General features: G+C 39.5%; 1 protein-coding gene across 1 annotated transcript in view; it reads left to right on the plus strand.

The window, feature by feature from the left end:
* Positions 1-11,712, plus strand: part of LOC310957267 (junctophilin-1-like) — a 49,427-nt gene extending 37,715 nt beyond the window's left edge. The window contains exons 3-7 of the mRNA XM_083927758.1: positions 69-187; positions 1,428-1,703; positions 5,488-5,903; positions 7,555-7,651; positions 10,648-11,712. Coding sequence (XP_083783884.1) covers positions 69-187; positions 1,428-1,703; positions 5,488-5,903; positions 7,555-7,635 — 892 coding nt within the window. The 3' untranslated portion in view covers positions 7,636-7,651; positions 10,648-11,712. The remainder of the gene's footprint in view (positions 1-68; positions 188-1,427; positions 1,704-5,487; positions 5,904-7,554; positions 7,652-10,647) is intronic.
* Positions 11,713-19,103: the final 7,391 nt, after the last annotated feature.

The raw sequence follows: 19,103 nt of genomic DNA on the forward strand, positions 1-19,103 counted from the left end.
ATGGTATCGCAAGATTATTGCCAATACACAGTCTGACTGACTGTCTGAATATTTGTGTCTTTTTGCAGGACATCCCATGCCCGAGCCAAAGCAGAGACTGCAGACCAGGCTGCACACTCAGCCAGTCAGGATTCAGATATAGCGAGAGCTGTGGCCAGAGAGCTCTCCCCAGGTTTCCATCAACCAGGTACTGTAAGAGCAGCAACAGTGGAGGCAGAAGGATAGCTAAACATTTGACACGCCAACTAAAAACAGAGCTTGTTAGCATGTAAACAACTGTGGGTTTCGTGAAAAAGTTGCTAAAAGAGGGAGAGAGCTAGGGGTGCTTGTGCAGAACTAGCGTGGTCTTAAATGTAAACAACACAGACGCGATATATGCTAATCCTAGGCATGTCTCCACGATAGAAGTGATGGTCAAAGACTATGCTCCAAAAGCCAATGTTGTTTAGTGCCAAAGTGGAGGAAACAGGAAATGGGAAAGAGTTAAAAGAAGAGACAGGAAGAAAAAAGGCATTTTGGGAGGATGTTAATATTTTACTTTAGTATTTATAGTGCTTCCTGCTATCTTTAGCCTACATGACTGCTAGCTGCATATAAAGATCAGTGTCTGCCAGTGGAATACCATTAGTTTTAAATGCCACCTGCTAATGGAAGGCGGTTATAATAAGAAATGAGTTGATTAGTGGTATTTCACAATGCCATTAGAGCAGGAGGGTGCAATTCTGAATGGCATATGTCTAGAACTGTACCTGGTGCTAGAAGTGAGCCGAGTGAAGAGGAGCTGTATTACGCAGTGGAAAAGATCCTACATGACTCACCTCCCTGGCACTTTAAGGGAGCAATGTGGATTTTGGAGGGTGGTGGAAATCACATATATGACATCACTGTAGTGCAGGAGACGTGGTGAGAAAAACAGGAGGAATGGAAGGACCACAAAGACTGAGCAATCTGTAACAAATCTGAGGGCTTTGACTTTTCAGTGTATTTATAATCATGTATTTTAACAATTTTTTGGGTGCATTTCATTCTGAATTTAGGAACTGCTGAATGTTTAAGTGTTTTAAGAGCAATACTAAATTCAGATTAAGACTTCTTGTTTTCCTTGTACTATTAATTATTTACAATAGACTGCATCAAAATCATGAAACTACATCTTTTCTCAATGTATCCATGTCCCAATTCAAGTTGTCCGTTGACAACATGGGTTTCTTAATTGTCTGACTTTGCTCTAACAATGTTGTCTTGCTCCCAGATACTGTGTAATTTGTAAGAGATAGATATGATGGACCTAGAAAATAAGACCAAAGTTGTAATAATCCAGAATTATCCTTATCCCTTTAATGCCGTGCTATTTCCTCATTAAATATAACTTGCTTTAGTCCTTTTTCTGTGTGCATATAGCGCTCTTAACTTTGCTTTTCTTTCAGGCCCTGACTATATACGTCAGAAATATAATGAACCAGTGGAGGTGAAGGAGGTCCCTGTGGAGGAGCCAAAGAAATCTCCATCAGGGAGCCCTCATTTCTACCGGAAAGGCACAACACCCAACCAGTCTCCAACTCAGAGCCCAAGTCACAGTCCCACTCCTTCACCTACTGTTGATAAAAGTACATATTTTAACAGTAAAACCCCTGCCGCCATTGCTCCACCAAAGCCTACTGGGAAAGAGAACAAAACCCCAACAGCTGAGTCTTTGACTGCAGGTAAACCACTTGGGTTATTGTTAGTATGACCAGCATGTCTTTCTCATGAAACATCCTTCCTCAGCAATTGATCGTCGCAAAGTTACAAAGTTAATTTATTTTTAATTTTACAACCAGACCGCCTTCACCTTATAGGTCAAATCGGCGAGCAGCTCATAACGACCCATATTTACATTTGTTGTAAGGTGGCAGCCTCTTGTGGCCATAGTAATTATCACAGAAGCAAATGAGGAAGTAAGTTCAGGTACCTATATAAACCCCAAACTCTTCCTAAGGATGAAGGTTGGAGTGTTGGATGGAACAGTGACATTTTTTAACTTAACCAACTTCCATCCATAACATCATGACGTTTGTGACTCATTTTAGGCCCATCGATGATCTTTTTCTAAACACTTACCAAGTACTTTAGTTTTCTAAACCTAACCATGTAGTTTTGTTGTCTAATCCTAACCAAGTAGTTTTGTTGTCTAAATCTAACCATGTAGTTTTGTTGCCTAAATCTAAACATGTAGTTTTGTTGCCTAAATCTAACCATGTAGTTTTGTTGTCTAAATCTAACCATTTAGTTTGGTTGTCTAAACCTAACCATTTAGTTTTGTTGTCTAAACCTAACCATGTAGTTTAGTTGTCTAAACCTAACCATGTAGTTTTGTTGTCTAATCCCAACCATGTAGTTTTGTTGTCTTATCCTAACCAAGTAGTTTTGTTGTCTAATCCTAACCATGTAGTTTTGTTGCCTAAACCTAACCATGTAGTTTTGTTGCCTAGGCCGATCGATGATCTTTTTCTAAACACTTACTAAGTACTTTAGTTTTCTAAACCTGACCATGTAGTTTTGTTGTCTAATCCTAACCAAGTAGTTTTGTTGCCTACATCCAACCATGTAGTTTTGTTGCCTAAACCTAACCATGTAGTTTTGTTGTCTAATCCTAACCATTTAATTTGGTTGTCTAATTCTAACCATGTAGTTTTGTTGTCTCAACCTAACCATATAGTTTAGTTGTCTTAACATAACCATGTCATTTTGTTGTCTAATCCTAACCATGTAGTTTTGTTTTCTAAACCTAACCATGTAGTTTTGTTGTCTAATCCTAACCATGTAGTTTTGTTGTCTAAACCTAACCATGTAGTTTTGTTGTCTAAATCTAACCATTTAGTTTGGTTGTCTAAACCTAACCATTTAGTTTGGTTGTCTAATTCTAACCATGTGGTTTTGTTGTCTAAATCTAACCATGTAGTTTTGTTGTCTAATCCTAACCATTTAATTTGGTTGTCTAATTCTAGCCATGTAGTTTTGTTGTCTAATCCTAACCATTTAATTTGGTTGTCTAATTCTAACCATGTAGTTTTGTTGTCTCAACCTAACCATATAGTTTAGTTGTCTTAACATAACCATGTCATTTTGTTGTCTAATCCTAACCATGTAGTTTTGTTGTCTAAATCTAGCCATGTAGTTTTGTTGCCTAATCCTAACCATTTAGTTTGGTTGTCTAATTCTAACCATGTAGTTTTGTTTTCTAATCCTACGCATGTAGTTTTGTTGTCTAAGTCGAGCCATGTAGTTTAGTTGTCTAATCCTAACCATGTATTTTTGTTGTCTAATCCTAACCATGTAGTTTTGTTGTCTTATCCTAACCAAGTAGTTTTGTTGTCTAATCCTAACCATGTAGTTTTGTTGCCTAAACCTAACCATGTAGTTTTGTTGCCTAGGCCGATCGATGATCTTTTTCTAAACACTTACCAAGTACTTTAGTTTTCTAAACCTGATCATGTAGTTTTGTTGTCTAATCCTAACCATGTAGTTTTGTTGTCTAAATCTAGCCATGTAGTATTGTTGCCTAATCCTAACCATTTATTTTGGTTGTCTAATTCTTACCATGTAGTTTTGTTGTCTAAACTTAACCATGTAGTTTTGTTGTCTAAACCTAACCATGTAGTTTTGTTGTCTAATCCTAACCATGTAGTTTTGTTGTCTAAACCTAACCATGTAGTTTTGTTGTCTAATCCTAACCATGTAGTTTTGTTGTCTAAACCTAACCATGTAGTTTTGTTGTCTAAATCTAACCATTTAGTTTGGTTGTCTAAACCTAACCATTTAGTTTGGTTGTCTAATTCTAACCATGTGGTTTTGTTGTCTAAATCTAACCATGTAGTTTTGTTGTCTAATCCTAACCATTTAATTTGGTTGTCTAATTCTAGCCATGTAGTTTTGTTGTCTAATCCTAACCATTTAATTTGGTTGTCTAATTCTAACCATGTAGTTTTGTTGTCTCAACCTAACCATATAGTTTAGTTGTCTTAACCTAACCATGTCGTTTTGTTGTCTAATCCTAACCATGTAGTTTTGTTGTCTAAATCTAGCCATGTAGTTTTGTTGCCTAATCCTAACCATTTAGTTTGGTTGTCTAATTCTAACCATCTAGTTTTGTTTTCTAATCCTAACCATGTAGTTTTGTTGTCTAAGTCTAGCCATGTAGTTTTGTTGCCTAATCCTTACTATTTAGTTTGGTTGTCTAAACCTAACCATGTAGTTTTGTTGTCTAATCCTAACCATGTAGTTTTGTTGTCTAATCCTAACCATGTAGTTTTGTTGTCTCAACCTAACCATTTCGTTTTGTTGTCTTAACCTAACCAAGTATTTATGTTGCTTAATCCTACTAATGTAGTAATGTTGCCTAAACCTTGACATTTTAGTGCAAAGTATGCGAATTATACACATTGTATAAATAAAGTATATGCAGTGACTGCTGCCTCGTGACATCAAACTGCGGTTTCTCAGTCAAAAACACATAAGATACAATGAACTAACGATCAGCCAATCAGCATCATGGTCTGTATAAACCCAACTCCTCATTTGCCTACTCCATTGCTACCATAGAGTCACGACTGTTGCAGCTGGAAAAATAGTTTTGAGCGTCATTAGATAGTTTTCAAGTCAGCATAGCTGTGAACCGGAAGTTAGCCAGCTTGGACCGAGAGTATCTTGTGAATGGTTAGGGAAAATCAAATCCCCTTACCCATGGACATCAGTTAGAGTGCAGGAAAGGTCAGACTGAATATGGAAACAGAGTGAAACTACCTGTAGCTGACAGTTCTGTCTGATATTAGGCTATGGTAGAAATCTGGCTATAGCAATTGAATTTTGCTATTGGCTTATTTGGTGGCAGATGACGAATAAACACACTAACCCCTAACCTGACTCCTCCAGATGGAATGATTCTCATGATTCTCATTGTCTCTGCATATCCATCTGGGAACTCTCATTTGGAGATCTTTTGGGAAGGGGTGAAAATACTGGTTTCTGATTGGATAAACCAATCAACCAATCAGATCAACGAAGCGTATGATGTACTAACAGCATCGGGGCAAAGCTCAGAAAGTAAACAACATGTTGGTAAAGGCTATTTTCTGTGTGTGTAAACGTGAATTTAAGGATCAAAGGCAAAATTTCAGGAGCCTGGTCCATATTCAACAGAAGGATCCAGAGAAAAAAGAGTTAGTGAGCGGCTTGATCCATAACTGCTCATCTCATCCATGGAAGCCTCCATGTTGTTTACACTGAACAGTATCTTCGGTCACTTGGCAAACTTCTTTAAATTTTCTCAGCCGCACGACTGATCTGAGAGTAAAATACAATGGAGCTCAGAGATCAGGATGGTCTCATGAGGCTAACTAACCCCACCCCCTTCTGAACCAAGATTTCCTGACTGCAGACTGTGCAGAGGATTTGGTGGTGTTTTTGGTTAACTATTTCTCTTCTCTTTTTCTCTCTTCTATTCGGCAGGCATAACAAAGGCAGCATCAAAACTTTCACTCAGACAGGAAGTGAGGCAACAGGAGGCTCCTCCAGAAGTCAAATCACTCAGCAGTTACCCCAGCAATGGGCAAATTCACTCCCAGTACCACGGTTACTATGTCAAGGCAGATGTCAAGAGTCCACCCCCCGAGGAACCAATTGGTGTGGAGGACGACCTGCACCCATCAAGCCTTGCGCGCTTGCCTCCACCTGCCAAACCAATTTGGATGCCCCCACAAAAATCCCTACCAGCCCCAAGCCCTTCACCAGTTCCAGCTAAAGAGGTCACCAAAGCACCAGAGCCACCCAAGCCAAAACGACAGGAATCAAACAAACCAAAGAGCCTAGCAGAAACCAAGAAAGCTAGTATGGAAAAAGCTCCTGAAATTGTAGAGGAGGAGTCGGTGAGTTAGATAAAGTTACCATACATGTTTGGTTTAGATTTGCTGAGCAACAATCCCACAATCCTGGTCATGTTAAAGGAGACCTCTTAATGCTTTTCCTTATTTACCGTCACATAGGCTTCTAAACCAAACACCACATAACCTGATACGTTCCAGCAGGAATGTGATTTGAGAAATTATTGAGAAATTAACATCTGCATCCAAGGTTACAGCTTTGTCTGGCATTAGCATGTAGTTACATGTAGCAGTGTATGTAAAATGTAAATACAGCAGTAGGCTGCCTGGAGCAGATGACAATATAAAGAAATCCGACACAGATTGATGGAAATTTGAGCCGAGAGTTGTTGGAAACAACGAATTCAGGGCGGGGTGAAATCTGTTTAATATGATAATCCGACATTGTAACATCATCAGAGGGCGTCCTCAGAGTCACTGCATGGGGTTTTTTCACAAAGATGTCTCAAAATATACATTAACATGAACACAGCATATTATTAGCAAAGATACATTGGTGAAAAAGAAATACATTTACACAACCTTGATGATAGGCTTACTGGCTAATAGGCTCTTACAGTAGGTAGCCACTAAGGTAGCCATGCACAGATACAATTAAGCTGATTCAATGTGCCTTCCAAATGTAGGTTGAACTTTAACATATGATGTATAAATATATGAATATGTTAATAATGATCATTGTAATATCTTAGTATTGTATTTACCATAAAAATCTTTGTGTATAGGCTTTAGACCGCCCTAGCTGTTAGGCCCAACTTAACATATATTAAATTGGGCATATGCCAACTCGATTTAGTACAATGTAAGTATAAGGGGGCCCCTGCTTCGCCTCTCTTTCAGCTAAGGGGTCTTGGCCTTAAAAACATTGAACACCCCTGTGCAAAAATATTCCATTCAATTCAAAGGGCTTTATTGGCATGGACAATTTATTAACAATGTTGCCAAAGTATCAAAATACAATTTGTCTAAATATTATTTCAGCTTATTCTGTCTACCTATAGGTCCTTTTAAGATGCTTGACTTTAGGCATTTTCAGACCAAACGTTTGTGGCGAGTCTGTTAGAGGAACTGGGGAGCTCCCCTGAGAACCACATTCCTAAAGGCCTTTTTTTTCTGTTTGCATTCACACCGGCAAACGGAAAACTGAAGTGACATTAGCTGGCAGGTCCCTCTGCCTCACTCCCTGCCTGTGGCAATAGCTCAGTGGCAGGGAGTGAGTTGGAGGGACTGTTAAACTCAGCACTGCTGTTGGTGAAATTAGCAGGCCAGCTAAATAACTAGCGGACAGCTGGCTAGTATTTCCACGAGGAGAGTACCTACAAAAGAAGCTAAAAATAAGTTAAAATAGTCCCTAATGGTGTACAGAGTAAAAAGTAATGTTCCTAAACTATGAAAAGGTTCCTCCCATCTAATAAAATGCCTTGTGTTTAACTGCCATTGAGCAACTTTGTTTGATAGCAAGTTCGTGCTGGGCTGGTAGACTCAGTGTATAGAAGCTTATCTGTTGCAAACAGCTGCTTATGGGGATCATAAATACACCAAACGCGTTTGCCATACAGAATATACTGTATGCTAAAGTAGCAGGACTGCATTCAGAACACATAATACAACAGAACCATTTCTTGTGTTTTCACAGGGCCCGAACTCTATCTTGGTGGCTCTAGTGATGCTGTTGAACGTAGGTCTAGCGATCATTTTTGTCCATTTCCTCACCTGACCAAATCTGAACTCAGGTAAGAATTTTTAGAACTATTTAGTGCTGAAAGGTATCTTAGTTCATAGATAACGTAGATAATTTAAAAGGCATCACAATCAAGTGCATGTTTGAAACTTTTGAACTATATTTGTTTTTTCTAATGTATGTTTGTATTTCGATAGATAGATAGATAGATAGATAGATAGATAGATAGATAGATAGATAGATAGATAGATAGATAGATAACTTTATTTATCACCGAGGGGAAATTAGGTCATCGTAGCAGTGGTATAAAACATCAGAAGTACAAAAAATAAAATACAAAATATGAACTACAATAAAAGTACAGTATCGCAGATAAACACTATATTAAAATATACTATGTGATTTTAAGGTGCAAGAGAGAGAAAGGTGCATTTCAGTGATAGGTCACTTAAAGTAGTGTGAGTTTATTCCCTGAGCGTTGCACAGCGTTGTTGTGAAGCATTGTACAGTCTGACGGCAACAGGTAGGAATGATTTCCTGTGCCGTTCTTTAAGGCAGCGAGGTTGAAGGTGTCTGCTGCTGAAGCTATTCGTGGAGGGGATGAGAGACATTGTCAATGATCACCAGCAGTTTTGCCAGCATCCTGTGCTCCACCCACATCCTCCAGGGTGACAAGCTTAGAGTGTTTTAGAGACCCTGCCTTCTTTATAAGTTTGTTATTTACTTGTTTTCCCTTTCACACAACGTATGGTGTTACTCACGGGAATCCTTAAAATATGCTAAATATGCTGGCAGCTTTGTTTATAATCCCACAGGTTTTAATTTATACCCGATTCAGAGCCCACAGAAACACAGGTTAAACCTGAATGTGGGTGAGGTGCCGATTGACACATAGGGAACTTTAGGTCAAAATGGTAGACTTGGTACATCCTTGCTTCTCCCATTAATGAAATTGCATGGGCTATACTGACTAATACAACAAATGATTTAAACCCCACTAACCAACGAGATTATGGTGTGCATTGATCGGTGTTTATATGAGGCCGTTTTCTGTAGTTGGCTAGAAAAAGAATGTTCACCTCTGTCCCTGTGAAAGGCTCCACAGCAGCAACATTGTGAATTTGCAGAGATCTCAGCTTCTGCCTGAAAATGTGATGTGATGATATGCTAATATTCATTATCCAAATTAGGAACACAGGCCAAGTTTGTTTTTAAAAAATTAAGTTATGGCTTTTGTTATTTAAAACAAAATATAGGTTAGTATATTACACATACACTGTAAGATTTGTATCTAGTTAATTGTCTGTTAAGTTCCTATCTAGCAAAGAGTGAGTTAAAACAACGGTGATTGATCATATGACCCACTAATGAAAGACCTTGTCTGTAACAGGCAAATACTTTTTCACAGCACTGTAATAACCACTGATAGATATTCATCTGCAAAACCCTTGCTGGTAAATCGCCAACTTTTTATCTGACCCCTGTTGCTCTGGCACTGTGGCACATACTGAACCAGCTCCAGCTGCAGTCCACTCATACCTCTCTACAACGTCAAGACTATCCTCAGTCATTATTTCACTGAACCTGCACCTTGTTGCCTGTTTGTTTGAATGTTTCTATTATTTTTATTTCAGTTATTTGACCGTTTGCTAAGTCTTGACCCCTTCAGCTACTGTTGCTATGCCTGTTAAGCTTTCCAGTCTCCACTGAATTTACAATGATACCAGTGTAGGTAGACAAGTAGACTTTGGCTTTTTCTTAAAATAGGCTTCTTATTTCTAACGCAAAAGCATGGTTTTTCCACCTGAAATGACGACTGTCTCTTGCTGGTCAATCAGCTGTAGCTAGGTAATTAAGTTAACTTTAGCTCTGTGAGTTCATGGAAAACATTATCACCGGCTGACTTTTAAATGTTTCATGCTTGCTCGTTTTAAAACAAGAACTCCGTAAAAGGGACCCTTAATGTGCACTTGATGTCTAAATGCGTTGATGTTTTATTGTGCTAAAAATGTGGGGCTAACAGGTACAAAGTCAGTATCCTCAACAGGTGAGGATGCATTAGATGTGACAATGAAGGAACAGCATTGTTCTTGTATTGCTGTATAGAGCTAGTTAGTGTAGTGTTTGTATGATAAATGTAAAACAAATATAAGCTCTAACAATTATTTCACTGTTTGCCTGCATACTTACATACTTGTACATTTCACTTTTAATGTTGCAAACGTAACCCTATCTCAGAAAACACTGCCTGGGGCCGCTGGAGTATAAGCTTTTGCGCTAACATTACTATAACTCTGCCAGCATCCAGGCGAAGCTTCCATACAATGGAGAAATGATACACATTATCAACAAACAGTGGAGGACAACAAAACGCCATTTCACTATCTCGTCTACTGAATCCAAGAGACGAAGAAGATGTTGCTGTGGAGAGCTGCTGCCAAAGATCCTCTCTAATAAATATTGCATGTTCTTGTGCTAGTTTGCTGCACCAATGGACTCAAATGGTACCCACTTATAATTAGGGATATCACGATACCAGAATTTCGATACAGATAATATTCAATACTTGATATCATTTTTTGATACTACAGGAAGAAGGCAGAATTTTTAAAATAAAGATCAGATCAATACAAACATCTATAACTCACTTGTATGTTTTATTGTCTTGTTTAGCTCAGGGATTTCTGTGGACATTTAATGATTCCTAAACCTTGGTTTCAGTCGGTGAATCAGTTGTTGTTAGTCAGGTTTCTCCACAGTGTAAACAGGGATTTGCTCCATGCTAATGTCTTCAGCTACAGTTCAGAGGGGTGTACTACAAAGCCTTTTACTGCATATGTTTGTTGTTGCATTGTCATCTTCGCCCCTCACCTATATCTGACCTGTGTACATGAGGCATCTACATAGGAGTTACTTTTTTATGTTTAAAACCCAAAGAATTAAGTTTCTGTTTACTTGTAAGTGTAAAGTTGCAGTATGGCTGGAAACAGTCCCTGAATGTCATTAGACAAGATTTATCCCTAATCCCTGACTCTTCTGACCCTGCAGTGGACTCATCCAAACAAGTCGCCCAAGTCGCTAACTCTCCATCCGCCAAAGGGGCCTTTTAAAAAAAACGGCACCCCTCAGAACGGCAGACACGGGCAAAACGGAGGACTGAAAATAGACGAGTTAAGGTGGAGAAGAAGTGGGGGGTGTAACACATGAAGGAGACAGAGAAAGATGAAACCTCCACCACCACCGCCACCAGCAGCCCCCACCCCCCACCCCCTCTCTCTATGGATGGACTGAATGACTGTCTCTGGTGCCCGAGTCCAACTTGATTGGACTGGCGATGATTTGTGACTCCACTTAGAGTGCAGTGAAAGCTGAAGCAAGCAGTCGCTGGTTGGAAATGGGCCTCTGAGCCCCAACTATGGATTCTCTATCAGGCTTAGAAATAACAGGAGGCCTGGAGAGTCCAGTGAATGTGAGTGAGTGTGAGGTGAGGCCTGGCATCTACACTGCCTATAAATGCCTGCAATGTGTGTGCTTGTTCGTCTGTAGCTCCATTTCCATCCAACTGTTCAGCAAATTTGAAAGTTTTGAAATGCTGCAATAAAAAGGGTTGTGCGTCGTAAAGCTGAGTTGAAGAGAATTTGTTTCCTGAATGATCCAGCAGAAGAACGGAGAGCGCCTTTACAGTGTTGATAAGTAATGGAACATAATCATTGCCAGTGTTGGTCATACGCCATACCTTCATCCAATTGAACTATCTTCACATACTTACACTTTGGATGGACAATATTTAGAACACATCTGCAGGTTGTGGCAATCAGAAAGCCTATTTTGCACTACAGTGCACTTTGATGGAACTGTTCACCGGGGCCTTTTATTATTCAGTCAATCAATGCCTTCCTGCTGCTCTCTGCTGCACAATGTGTTGATTAAGAAATGACGTTCTGCTTCAAGTGAGCATGAGGGCGTCTTGAATTGGTGGAGGACTTTTGTTGAGTTTTGCTGCTTCTACTCAACTTGTCTCTTACATAAAAATCCACACAAAATTACTTGGATGGAAACCAGGCTTGTGCATATCTCAGTGTATTTTACATGTGTTTGTATCTGCTGTGTGTGCGTGTGTGTGTGTGGGTGGGTGGGTGGTGGACTGGATATGTTCAGAGATGCACTTTGAGCTGATGGAAGCCAACAGCTGCCTTACTATTTTACAGTGTGACGTGGTGGTGGGTGAGAAGGGCCCAGGCAGGAATGTGAAGCGCTCGGCTGATTCTCCCTCTGCCATGTCCTGGGAGAGCGGCTCTATTTCCATCAGTCTGTATATCGATCTGTTCATATCTGTTTTTATCTGTTTCCGTGTGTCTCAGTGCCTGACGTTTTATATACCACATCAGGTGCACATTAGACAATCCGAGGGGTTTGTAATATTTGAAAACTATGAGGTTATGGTTATATTTTACAAGTTTCATTGTAATTTTGCAAAAAGATATTTCTCCATTTTCTATGTGCAATCTGGTACCAGAGTCTTTTAATGAATGGATTTGGGATCTTTTTGACATGGCCTTCACTGATACTTGGTACTGAACCATTAATTCATTTCCATATTTGAATTCATGTTCCCACAGTCCTCATTACTGTTGCGCTTAATTTGACGTTGGCACATGTCTTCTTTTGATAAAGCATAGAGTATAATAGCTGTATATATCGTAAAGGATTCTTTAATGGAGCCCAGTTGAATACATTTAGATACAGTCCCTGATTTGGTCTTGTGTGTAGAAGCTCACAGCTGTTCAATTTTAAAGGTTGAATGTGTAGAATCCTTATGAAAAGCTATATTTACAAAAAAATAATAATAATACACCCACGGGGTGTTTTGAGGGGTACAGAATAAAAGTATTGCTTTCCATAAAAAATATATTTAGTCTGAATCAGTATTTTAAATTTCGTTTGATGGGTTTGAGAATGACTTTGTGTCCCGTTCTGTTTCCATGGTAGCAGCCAATAGCGTTGGGCGTTGCTGGTTGCCAGGGTTGCCTGTTGTTGGGTGCAGCTACTGTAGGCTGGCACTGGGTGAAATGGAGTTTGCCAATCCTGCAGCTGCTTTGGAGCCTCAGTGAAGGGGGCATTATTTGTCCCAGCAGCTGAGTGAGCGGAGACGGGCAAAAACCAGAGTCAATATAGGCCGAGCATTCACTCCATGGACTGAGAGAAAGGAGAGAAACGCCATTCAAACGCACGCCCAAATGGCTACGGTTCTCCTTGATCGCTAACTTGATCACTTTCATCTTTACTTAGCTGGAACGGCTAATGCTAACAGCTAACAGCTAACAGTAACTGTCAGTCAAACTCCTCTTATCCTTGTTTTTATGGTGTGATTTGCTGGAGGGGATGGGTTCAAACAGACTCTGGTCTCCTGTAGCTACTGGGCCGGGTCTGACCAACCTGGCAACCCGACTGCTGGAGTTATTTTTTGTTGTTGTGTCAACGATCTTGAGACACTAGGTGGCGCTGCTCTGATCATTCTCCATATTCAACCTTTTAGATAGGGCTGCATTTGGTGATTATTTTCATTATGTAGTGTAACAGTTATTACGATGAATGACTGAGTAATTGGATAAAGCACAAGTAGTATAAAGAACTAAAGTAACTACTAAGTGTAGAACTAAAGTGATATTTGAGCAGCATATACCACTGTTGTTTTAGCATGTCAATGCTACACATACAGTGTTACTTCCTACTGGCAGGTGCAATTTACTCCACTGGCAGATCAGCATCCTGTAAGCAGCTAGCTGTCACTGTGATCACTTCATCAGCAGTGAGCAGGGGGGGAATGAGAGTGTTATTGTTGTAGTTTTGTTTGCAGGAATACTTCGTGGATTTGAATAAAGTCAGTGACCATTGTGAAGGAGTGCACACACAGACACCCAACAACACTTCTGTTTGTCTAAAAGAATTTGAAAGTCAAGTTGTTAGGGGCTTTGAATCTTGAAACGTTTTGTCTGCTTTGATCTGGATCAGGACAAGTTGATAGAGAACGCTCCGCCACATAAAGACAGCAGTGCAGAGAGTTTGTTTTCATTCTTCCTGATCACCGCAGAAGGTAGATATCTAGATATTACACGTCGTCCAAAATTCATAGAAGCATAGTGATGTGTAACTGTTGTTTGGAGCTGTGTGTGAAAAGAGATGAAGGTTGTGCAACTGGTCAGTAGGTTTGCAGATATACATGAGCAAAGGCATTATGCCGTGGACATAGACAGCCGTACTGAGGGCTGGGACAGAGTGTCATCAAGCTGAAACATGGGGTGAAATGGCCCTTTAAATTCAAGGATAAGAGGTCTCGATCTCCTTTTCCACAACAATAACCTGTAAACCTATAGTTTGTTAGCTCTGGTCCAAATCAGTTGATGAGTTTGTAAACTTGGAGTGATATTCCCCTTGGTTACGCATCTTTTCACACAGAGAAAGATCCAAGCGAGAAAGGTATTACTACAAACCACACAAGAACTTTATCTCCCTCCGCTTATCGCTCAGATGTGTAGGGAGACGGAAGACAATACATGAAGAAGGTCCTGTGTTCTGGACTAGGTGACGGCGAGCTTGACTGCAGTATATTTATGTGAGAGAAACATTGCAGTTCTCTGGCTAGCTGCTACAGTGTGCATGCTCGGCCCATGGATGGATGTTTCATTAAGCTATCTTTATCTGCTGCATGGCAAATCGCTAAGCAGACCTGACTACAGGGGCAGTTTAACTCAGATTTGCGGCGTACACCTGATAGGTCAGATCATTTTCTGACCGCAAACAGAGCGTACCCAAGTGTACCAGAGTCTGATTGTGACCGTTTTGGTCAGCACCTTAGTGCAATTGCTGTGTTTACACCTGCCCAAATGGACCGCACCAAGGGGGTAAACGCTTGAAGGTTCGATTCAATCGAACTTTACAAGTTAGGTGTGAGAACGCCCCAAAGCACCATGATGACCATGTGCTGCACGAGTGAAATGAATGTTCAAAGATACTGACTTAAAGAGGAATGATGAATGCCCCTACACTGTTCAGAGACAGACACTTGTTGGTATCATTTTTTTGCTTAAAGCAATATTTTCAGGGTTCACTTTAGGCCAGGGCAACCTTTTTGATATGAATTACCATTTTAAAATGTTCTTGTAAATCAGTGTGCCATATCAACATTAAGCCGAGCCCGTTCAGGGAGTGGTATTCTTTACCCAGCCGCTCCGCATAATGTGAAGAAGTCAATGAGTAATAGCCAATCGGAGGCAGAATGTGGATGGGGAAAGGTCAATTAAACTACCATCAATAACATGCCATGCACCTGCCAGTGGCAGTGTCTTGAAAGTTGTAATTTGCCGATTAGAGGGCACTTCATCATTTCCAAAAAACTCTCTTGCACACTAGTGTGCCATGTGTTAAGCTACTGCATGCCAATGGTGGCACACATACCTAAGGCTGCTGACCCCTGGGTTAGGCTGACTAGGTTGTATGACTCTCTGGGACAGGCTGAGCTGTTAAAAATCTTACTGTAGTTGTACCATTTTAGTCAGAATAGTTTTATTACTTTCTGTAATTGCTCAACTAGCAAATGAGTCATCTGTTAAGGAAATACTATTTATTGATGTAAAGTTGATGATAATGATTTCTCCTATGCTGTTAGTCACCATACAGTTTCAACAGAATGTATTTTGGAGCGTTGTCACATAGTGGATATCATGCAGAATTAAACATTTGAACTACTGCCATCCAAGGAATCCTCCATTACAACAATTTTAAAGTGAGTCATTGGTTTCTTGGAAGACTGAACTTAAAGTGTTTGCATTTGTGCCACGAAGCACAGAGCAATGATGCTGAATATATATTATTTATTTATTCATATTTTGATGTGAAAATATGCATTTTGCAGCTTTAACCAATAAAATGTTTTGTTTGCAGAAGAAGGACTGACATTTACTGATAGTGATTAACAGCCTGTGACTATTTGATGTATTATTATCAATGGATTTAGTCATGATACCGGTTCTGTGTAACAATGGTCTCATGGTTCATTTCCAATTATTGTTCAATATTCTATATGTTACAACAAGTCAAAATGTCTACATGTATATGGTTGACACATTTTATTTTATGGGTTTGCAATAAGGGCTCTACACTAACAGTTGCCAGGTTACCATTGCCAACCCTTTTGAGGAATTGGCAACCAAAGGCCAAGAACTGGTTGCCAGTTCCTCAAATTCAGTGGAAAACACTTTTTAACATATAAAAACAGCAAGACTTGCACTCCAAGACAATCATTTTTTTACATATTTCTTGCAGAGTGATATTTTAATATTGCTGTTACAGTCAGAACTGAAACCAGACAATGCTGCGGGTGCAGGTGTGTGTATACTCAGGTGCACAAAGGCTTCTGTTTAAGAGATAACAGCAAGTCTAATTAAGCTGTTTGACTGTGGGATGAAATGTTCGATTAACCCATTTGGACACATTTTTATTACTAAGCTGATATAAGCTGCATAGTATAGTAATTACTCAAAATATAAGGTGACTAAACATGGCAACCATATTTTCAGCTTTGGCGACCATGACTGAAAAGTTGGTGTTGACTCCTGTAAATTCCAAATCACTTCCATAAAGTTATAATGTTTTTTTTTGTTTTTTTTTCCGAAAACCTTTTCAGGAAGTCCATAGGACATTACAGACATGAAAAATAAAGCTAGTATACAGTCAGACCTTCAACAAGATTATTGTGTTATTGAATGAAATCAGTTTCCTATTGAATGAATTGACATTCTGTAGAATATTTCTGCAGAGTAATTAGGTGGTTTAACACTCACATTTAGATCTATATCAAATGAGTCCATGACGTAGATGATTGTGGGATAAATGCACCGTCATGTTGTCTCATCATCATTTTAAAGTTACACCTGGGACACTGCTGCCTATTGGAACAGTGCAGTGACCAAGAAAGGTGCCGTTTAAATGTTGTCTCCTTAGAATATGATAAACATTTCTTTTGATTGTTTGATTTTGATCTCTGATGAGTGGAAATGTATCACGTATCAGTTCTATGTTATATTTGCAGATGTTTATAATTTATTCAAAGCTTCTGGTGTGTGAATAGTGGTTTCAAAATAAAGTTTTTGCCCTTTGAAGTCTGCCAACACTAACACGCATGATGCCGTTTCAAGCATATATCTGTAATGGGCTGAAATATTTAAACTGAGTATTTGAACTCTTAATTAAGTTTACTTTGGAAGAAGAAAAAACATTGTCTTAAATCTGTTTCCACCCTGATTGCTGGATTTATTTGTGTTATATGATTGTGGTGCCTAGTTAAGCATGTGGATACTGGCTGGTTTTGTTTTGTTACTTTGGATGCCAGAGAAAAATATGGCATGAAGTGTGTGTATTCAGTCAGACAGATTTCAGAGTTTGAAATGGATTGCAGAAGTTAAAGTTGGTGTGTGAAACTCTGTCCTAGCAAGGCTGCAGTATGGTGTATTTTTAGAGTAATGACTAAAAGAAAAGCTCCATTCCCATTTGTTTATAGGATCCCACTGAAACTCAACTGACAGGCATCTTCATTCCATCACTGGGAATTTAGTGCTGTCCAATATCTGCAGGAAAATAGCTTCATCTTTTTTCTTTGATAATAACAGATGTTCAGCATAAGAATCAACTTATTAGGCATAAACTGCCTTTTCATACTTCATATCATTGGGATGTAGGAACCACAGTTACTGAAGAAAATCTGCTGTTCATCCTGGCTTGATATAGGTAAATAAAATTTAGGTTAATACTTTAAGATTAGATAACTTTCCCGCTCAAAGCATGTTCCCCGCTCCCCGGTCACATACAAAGCAGGGAACATTGGACCCGGGGAACACAGGTACGCTCCGTCTATTTCCACTACACTGTCATGCTACACTCTCCACGGAAAATCAGCGTAACAGTGGGCTGGTGACCAGCTAGCTAACTAGCCTGCACCGGATATGGACATGCTAGCTAGCTAACTGTAGTCTGCCATTGGTGGGGAGTGAGGTGGAAGGCCCTGATGGCTGGCTTTTCTCTGTTAAAGTGGTGTTTTGGGGCTTTTTGCAAATCTTGATTTCCTTTGATGATATAAATCTAAGTTCGGTAAACATTTAAGAGATTTTCTTTTCCCAGTTTGAGAATCTGAGAATTCCCAGTTGACAGCTTTTCATTGAAAGCTGGTTTCCACTTTGCAGTGACTTAGTTGGAAATAGGCTATGGCTATAATGATGTTTATTTAAGGAAATGTGTTATAAAAGAGGAAGTTTTGTCTTGTTTTTCTGGAAAAGGTTTACTGTACATGGAAGCAGCAGAGTTGTGAGATAAGACGCAGACTTGAAGATTGTATTTTCTCACTTGGATTTGTTCCCACTGAGGTGGAAGACAATAGTGTAGTGTGGAATGCATTACTCTAGTGTGTCTGCAGTTGTGTGGCTCTTGTGAATGTCACTGTGCTTTTGTAGTAGAAGATCATTTGGGCTTATAATTGTTGTAGCAGGTGAAATGAGTCAACATCATGGCATTACATGCAGAGGTCTGACAGATCGCAAAACTGCATTACAACCTCTCTCCAGGAATTGCATTTAAATGGATGACACCACCCAACAAGAGGCTCAAAGTTCTATTGTTTAACTCATCAGCCAAATCACCAGAAAACCATTTTGGCATTGTATGTTTCTACAAACTAAAGATATGTTGATATGAAAAGTTTTTGACACCCTTTGCATATTTATGAGACACCGGGCTTTCAGCTAACTCCACTGTAAAACCATACATTAATATTTCACGCTTAGAACAGGTGCTCCAGAAGTCAGGTGACTGAGTTTAATAATATCTTTCCCTAAACCTTTTTAGTTTAGTTTTGTTACCTACACTTAACCATTTAGCGTTGATGAATAAACCTAACCGAGTCATTTTTTTATGCCTAAACTTAACCATGACATTATTTGTTTTAACCAAGCCCTCACCTAGCCACTTCCTGGTTGATCCAATCAGGAAGTACCAAAAACTGCAGTTTTCCGAGTGTCCAGTTGGAGTAGTTTGCACAATAGAGCAGTTTCTCATTGACCCCCATGTTAAACAGGCCGATTTTACAGCATATTTAAAACCTGTTTAAGGCCTGGGACAAAAAAACATTCTAGTCTGTATGTTCACAACACTTTTGAATTTTGGACCAGGCTAGTTTTTATTTTATTGGAGGTTAAAGTTTATGTGTGGCGGTGTTTCCATAAGTGACAAGATGGTTTGCTCTTCGATCAACTCTCCAAACAGATGGTTTAGGAACACAACATGTTAACGTTAGCTCTGTTATGCTAATTAAATAGCCACACTTGCACCATGACTTGAATACAGCCTGCTATGAGCATGGAACTGTGCAGAATATCAGTTTAGATCATAGCTCATAAATGCTGCCTGCACTTGACTCTCTGGAGCCGGTGTAATCTCCGCAAGAGACACGGGAAATC

This window comes from Echiichthys vipera (assembly GCF_963691815.1).
Source record: "Echiichthys vipera genome assembly, chromosome: 15".
Lineage (NCBI taxonomy): Eukaryota > Metazoa > Chordata > Actinopteri > Perciformes > Trachinidae > Echiichthys > Echiichthys vipera.